At 31.5% G+C, this 7521-nt stretch overlaps 1 protein-coding gene across 1 annotated transcript; it reads left to right on the forward strand.

The window, feature by feature from the left end:
• The first annotated feature begins 4286 nt into the window (after nt 1-4286).
• Nucleotides 4287-5203, forward strand: LOC132740479 (collagen alpha-2(VIII) chain-like). The gene is made up of 2 exons (XM_060728386.1): nt 4287-4491; nt 4809-5203. The coding sequence occupies exons 1-2, from the start codon at nt 4287-4289 to the stop codon at nt 5201-5203; spliced, it is 600 nt and encodes a 199-aa protein (XP_060584369.1).
• The last annotated feature ends 2318 nt before the right edge of the window (nt 5204-7521 follow it).

Genomic DNA, 7521 nt, shown 5'->3' on the forward strand with positions numbered 1-7521 from the left:
TTTCTTTTTAAATTTAAACTATTTGCCGTAAAACTTTACCTCATTTTTTTCGGGGTCCCTATAATTCCCAGGTATTATGCATATTATTAAACAGTTTCAAGTGCCTCCTTGACCTCATGCACCTGCCAGTACTTTAACTATGCATTTTTATCGAAATGCTACATATACGATAGAGAAAACTTTTTAGTTTATTCAAATTAAGAGCAAAGGAAATGATTTCCCCATTTTACTTTTAGTAGACAATTGTCTTTGTTAAACAACCATTGAGATATTTGATAAATGTCATAGGGTGAATCTTCACTTTCAGACGGGGCTAGGTATAGATATACTACAAAATAAAAATAACTATTGTTTTTGCTTTTGAAACTGTTAAAATGTAACTGCCTTGGAAATATTAGAACACAACTTCATTCACTTGGCAGCAGATAGGTGTTAATTCCCATGTTGTGTACATAAACATTAAATTGAATAAACTACGATGTAATTGACATGTCTTTGCTACAATATTCAGCGTAATCTCCCGAATTCTATTTTTCTAACTTGTGTTATCTGTGTTGAACAGTTAAGTACCACCGAAATATAAGGCACCGGTATATCACTATGGCATTAATAATTCTAATTTAATCAAAATCTAAAATAGCGTGATTTCGTAAGATATATGTTATAAAGTATGACTGATAAGAATTTTATAGATTTTATGTAAATCAACATTCTCCTTAATGTTTAAAGTATGACCATTCTAATGCGATACCTCCATACTGAAAGTATTCGTTTTATTAATAAGTAAGGTTACAACACAACGAGTAATCGAATAAGATATCATTGTTTTTCTTCATAAATAGAGGACACTGAGTAGAAAAAGAGTAGAAAAGGGTAGCTAAGCAACAAAATGATTGTTCATCGCGGTATTATTTCGTTAATGTTCAGTTACTATAAAATCAAACATGAAATGACCACAACTGAAATTTTAGATTTAATTTGGGCAATGGTACAAACCACCTGTAGTCAACCTGCAACAGCTGGAACAAGTTCGGCACCACGAAATTTTCTTCAAACTCGCATTAGACGCCTTACTGGTAGTACGGAGAGAAATATTGAGGCTACCATCCGGGCACATGGCGGTTACACACGTTATAAAAAAATGTCTATAAAATGTCATTTTAGATTACGTAATTGTCAGCATTTATCAAAATCATCCACCAGAAAATATTTTGTAAATGCTCCAACACTATACTTATAAACACATTTGTTTATGCTTTAATAATTTGGTTAAGAATAAACTGAACTCATACATTTACTGGTCGATGTTTACTTGATTGGTATCGCAACTTATCAAAAATTAAATATTTTTTAGCTCAAATTTAAATCCCTCATTTTTCAAAGACAAAAGGGTTTTAATACAAAACCAATTTTTAAATTTTTTCCCGGGGGGTGCTTTTAAATTTTTTTCCCGGTGTCTTTAAATAAAAATTTTTAAAAACCCCAAATAATTTTTTTATATTTTTTGTGGTATTTTTCATTTAGCACACTAACCAGGAAATTGATCAAAGAGAAAATAACAAAGATATTTATTTCTATAAAGAAAAGCCTAAGGGCATTGACGACATTGGTTGTGAACTTATTGCTCTTGAAAAGAGTCGGGGGTAGTTAACTCAAATGATTTGGAGCGAAGTACCAGCGGTGCTTAGTTCTCTTGCGTAATTTTCTCGCTAAGTTATGTCATTAAAACATTTAGAACCGGTGGATTAACAACTATAGCATGACAAAATGCTTTAATTCTCCACCCCTTTACACGACATGTAAAACTTTTTTCTGTTAGAAACAATAAATTGAAAATTTTAAGTACTTTACAGCAAATAATAACGTAACGAAATATATTGACGAAGTGTTCGTTTCAATTTCATTTTATTAAGAATTAAATGGGGCAAACTGTGAAATCCACCTATAACATGTTCTCAGTAATAAAGTAATCTAATATATTCATTTTGTAAAATTACCTGAACAATTGTAGAGGATAGATATAATCAAAACTTTTCAAAAGAACTACAGTGTCTGTTTTATTTTAAGTTAAAGGTTGTATTCCTTAAAAACGTGTTTTTATGGAAGTTAAATTTACATTATATTAAACATTGCGTCCGCTTTAGCGCGAATCTTTTTTGACTCGGTATTAGATGAACTTTCTCATTTCACATATTATGGCATTTGATGTAATTTTATGTTGTAAGATATCCCTGTTTCAGTACGTTAATGAGCTGATTGTGTAACACTTGTGATAAGATAATCATTATTTATGCGCATTTATATATACGCTTAACACTATTTAAGGCCCACTCAATTTACGAATCTACCCAAGCGAAATGTATTTAGTTTATTCTTTGTTCTCGTTCTTGACTGTATGAAATAAATTAAATACTTCACCAAGAAGCTTAAAACCATAGAAGTATCCTCGACTACATCAGTGTGACAATTTCCCCTATAATACACGCTCTTCATCAGTCAGTCATGTCCAAAGACAATAAAATTAAAGTATTGTTAAAGGGATGCAACCAATACATTAAATTATGCATAGATGAGACACGGTTACTCCCCCTTCTGGTAAGCTTCCACTCAACAAGTGGCTTTGGCTATCAGAGTCCACTGTCTTGGAGTATAATAATATTATGCATGGTCGTAAAGGTAATACATGTAATGATATGTACATTGCGAAGATGCCATTCGATTTCATTCAGTGCGATTTTACAAAAAGAATACAGGTGTTTTAATGAATTTATTATTTAAATAAATTTTAAGTCATTTTTTTTGTAAAATATTGTACACATGACTAATTACCGTTTACTAGTAAGAGAAAAAAAATGGAAACAAGACGTCTTCAGGTATAAGTAAATACTGATATAAGATGTTATTTTCTTAGCTTGAATTTTTTTATCCGATTTATCATATTCAGTTTTATTGTATATAAATTGAAAGAACGATAAACAATTCTTAATAAGCAGTTCAAAAGACATTTATGAAATCCTTTTTCAAGTTTATAACATGAACATAATTCGGTAGGCATGAGGCTTTTTTTAACAATGTAAAATTGTTGAAAAAGTTAGCCTACAAAATTATGATAACGAAGAACAGCACTGTCTGTTTAGAATCTGTTTCTTTGAAAGTTTCTGTTGTTGATTAACGCAAAATTGACGTCAAATTTATCTTTTCGCAATCCTTTGGTGCTGTTTCAAAATAATAAATGATTACATTAGCACTATTTCAAAATATGTAAAACAAGAACAGGTTCTATCTTATGTGATAAACGTTGATTTGATTTAGGAAAGTAACACGGAATCAGAAAAATAAGCAGCCACCAAGGTGGTGGTTAATAATATATCTATATACACAAGAAAGTATATGTTAACTTATATGAAACTTTTTCATTCATAAATGAAATTCGTCCGAGGAAAAGGCACCGTATTCAGGTTTACATGCACAAAAGTAAACAATAGATGGCAAACAACATGATCCTATTAAGCCCGGCCACAGCATGGAATCTATCATTAACATTGTCTGCCGCTGTAATCGTCTGTTGCATAGTATAAACTGCATGAATATGAATGTCCATTATAACAAAACTCAATATAATGGGTCAATATAATGATTAATTGTTATAAACAATGATAGATCAAACACCATCAATTGTGTTATGATTATCTGAATTTGACGTCAAGTTGCAGGAAAGCTAAAAGAAAACAAAAGCAAACTGAAATCAAACACATAACTCGTAATGCAAACGATGAAAAATAAGATGAACAAAGAATCTTTTAACATAAACTATTTTACTGGCCGGTATTGTATTCAAATATAGCAAAGTTGTTAAACCAAAGGTGTGTCAGTAACCGTCGTAGTGGTTCATGTTGTTCACTGAAGCCAAACTTAATATAATGAAACAATAATAAATAAACATATTAGAGGATAAGATGATACAAAGACATTACTAGCATTTTGTGATAACTGATAGTTGAAAAAGCATTGAATGATTCTAAATACCTCAAAGAACAACTCTAAATCAGATATGATAACTTGCGAAGAAACCCTTCTACAAATTATTTCATTACAAGTATCCTAGTATAAAAGACTCCTGCCTTTGAAGATCGCATTTGTTTCTTCGAAAGAGGCAAAACATAAACATGTTACTGTTTATCACTGCAGTGCTGTCGGAACCAGAATGTTCAAGATTCCACTATGAGGAACAAACTTTAAACAAAATGATTTGACAGGAAATAGCCATGGAAAAACTGCAAGCGGATATGGCGGCAACTCAGCAGCAAGTGCTTGACACCCTGGGAAAGCTGACAGAAACAACCCAACAGCTTAGTGACGACTGGAATAATGAAAAGATAAAGTTGGAACGTGAAACAAACGACTTTATGGAGGAAACCAATAAAAGCATTCAGAATGAAATGGCAAAGTTGAAACGTGTGACCAACGAAATGACAGGGGAAACAAATAGAAGTATTCGAAACTTTGCTGCTGATTTAGAAAAAACTGAAAGGTAAAATTATATTTAACTTAGTTGACATTATTTTTAAGCTGATAGTAAAAGAGATAGTGATTGTATTTAGTGTTGCATTCATCAACAAGTGTTCCTTCAATTAAAATAAAAAATAGTTTTTCAACAAATTGTACTTGTTAAGGAGTTAGTAAAAATAATGAATATTAAAGATGAATATAAACTTTGTTTAATCTATTGATAACATATATTTCAATTTAAACATGCTTTTGTCACCCACCACATGTTGTTTACAAACATTTAAATTACATTTATCTAGGGCCCACAGTCGCATTCAGAAGTAATGACCTTGTTGACCATTCACCAAGTTCTGGGGAAACGCTTGTGTTTAAGACGACGACGTTGAACGAAGGTCTCGGGTATGATAACAAGAGTGGGATATTTACAGCACCTGTAGCGGGAACATATACGTTTTCTGTGCAGCTTTGTGTTGATGGTGGAAAAGATATGTATTATGCAATAGTTGCGGATGGTGTTGATATAAAGAAAGGATTTTTCTGTGATAAGGATTGGGATGCATGTTACACTACAGACACTGTTGCCGTACTTCACAAAGATTCAAAAGTTTACGTAAAGTGTTCTTACAGCAGTAATGTTTTAGTAACTTCGAATAACTACTGGAATACATTTTCAGGTGTACTGGTGAAATCATGAAACTTCAATTTGAAAAAGGAACTTTACGCTAACATTTATTTTATGTTTATTTTCTTGTTTTTTTTTTTTGTTTCTTTCACTTGATGTATATGTGATTTCATTTCCGTGTATTGCATTGTATATCACTGACATAAATCAATTGGAGAATAAATAAAGAAAATAATACATTTTCAGTTCAGTTTGGTGAAAATAGGAAATACGCATATACGCAATCGTTTTTTCTTTTCAGATAAATCGTATAATAAAGTAATGACCTTAATTACATATCTGTTCGATGTAATAGATAACATGATTCTAAACAAAGAAATTGTGCAATACACTATTGGTATAGAAAACTGTACAATCACGTTGTTGTCTTTTTATGATACAATTTAGAGACACTTTCGATATAAAAATGTCTCTATGTGTATATGTACGATGCTTTATGAGGGTCCTCGAAGTAAAGACATAGAAAGCAACCCTCTCTGCCGAGTACAAACCCGGAAATATTATCAGTCATGCCCTTAAAGGTTGAATATTAAAACATGGAGTAAGGATAGCCAAATATATGAATTTCTATCCAAAAGAAATTCATTGTAAGGCGGTCAATGTGTACCTAAATGAACAGTAATGTGAGACAAGATGAAAAGGAGGTAACCCTTTCTAATCTTTTTATTTCATGATTTCTCTTGGATCTTGAATTTAGCGAATTAATACAACTTAGGACCGAGTAATTCAAAGAGGATTTACATTTATTTCGGGTATAATACATCAAAAACACATAATTATATAAATAGACAAGCTGTCTCATTTACTTGATGTTAGGTCGATTGGTGACGTAACCTTTAAGCTAATTGCTGTAACTCAACAGTACCGGTGTAGTATAAGAAAACACGGTACTGGTCTGAGTGAGTCTCAACCCCACAACCCTGTGTTGAGAAAGTAAAAAACTTGCCCGCTAGGCATTTGGTTTCTTTTTTAACAATAAAACGGAAATAAAGGTATATTTTAACAGACATATAAGTAAATGCTAGCTAGATATATGCCTTATTAAAATTTTGTTAATAAAGCCCATCCTGACATAATTTAACCCCTGCTGCCAACTCTTTCAAATATACATGATGGTGTTTGCATATATATTCAAATGGAAGAAAATATTTCGTTCTAAAAAGCGCTCTACAACTCATATTGTAAACTGTGTAGTATTAAAACACGGTTATTCCCCTTGTGTTTTATATAATCGATTTGTTTCATCAATACACAAACTTAAGATATATTTAAATCTTCTGTAAAAAACGCAACTTCAATGACTGGTACAATAGACTACTATCTGTTCCTTTTACTTGTTGTTGTTGTTGTTGTTTCGTAGATATTGAAAATTGTAATCCTGCAAGTTCGTTTTTTTTTTTCATTGAACAATTTTACGTGTTTTCATTTATAAATCTAACGACTGTTTCAAAATTTATTCATCAAGAATATTTATTTATTTTAGTTGTAATGCTTTTAAGAAAAGCTTCGTGAGATATCAAAATTTTAAAGAACTTTACTTGAACAAAATTATCTTTAATGTTTAAGGTATGACCATCCTAATGCAATACTTACTTACTGAAGAGTATTCGTTTTAAGTAAAGTTACGACACAGACTTACTATTAACAGAATCCATAATAACTGCCGTATGAACACGTCTGTGGATGTTTCTGAATTCAAAATGTCACAATTTTCGTGGATGTTGAATTCTGTTTAAGCCGGCCGGTACTAGGGGCGTGGACGGTAACTTCATTTTCCAGTACCGTCTATGAACAGGCTCAATCAAACCGAGCATGGAACATTTTCAATTTTGCCTTGTTGGGCTTTCTTCAGGGATTCTGTTTTTTTCTATATTCTTGTCTCTATATGCATTATTGAATTTCTTCCAACAGTATTGGAATTTTTTTTTTATTCAGAAACGTTTATGGTCCTTGCATATACGTGTAAAAAAGAGTAGAAAAAAGTAGCTTAGCAACAAAATGGTTGTTCTTCGCGGTATTTTTTCCGTAAATGATCAGTTATTGTGAAGGCAAATATGATGACACAATATTAGATTTCTTAACCGTCCTGCCTCTGGCAATTGGATCAAACATATTTAATTAAATGTATCTAAAACAACCCTCATTTCTATTTACTTAATACATGTTTTATGTGGTATTTTAAGGCAGTTTACTCCAAATGCATTACCTCCACTTTGAAAAGTATTCAAAGGCACATTATGCCTAAGAAATCCAATATTTGTTTAATTCTTTAGAAATAGCAAACATATTTTAATAATGTTTTAATAACAGACTTGGAGTATGTTCGATGT

Source organism: Ruditapes philippinarum, unplaced genomic scaffold (genome assembly GCF_026571515.1).
Source record: "Ruditapes philippinarum isolate M1 unplaced genomic scaffold, ASM2657151v2 ctg550_1_1_1_1, whole genome shotgun sequence".
In the NCBI taxonomy this organism is placed as follows: domain Eukaryota; kingdom Metazoa; phylum Mollusca; class Bivalvia; order Venerida; family Veneridae; genus Ruditapes; species Ruditapes philippinarum.

What these genes read in the sequence shown, in the direction of transcription:
- LOC132740479 (XM_060728386.1), top strand. Translation starts at nt 4,287, where the DNA reads ATGGCGGCAACTCAGCAGCAAGTGCTTGACACCCTGGGAAAGCTGACA. An exon ending in GACAGGGGAAACAAATAGAA is followed by an intron (nt 4,492 to 4,808) that starts GTATTCGAAACT and finishes ACATTTATCTAG; the next exon opens with GGCCCACAGTCGCATTCAGA.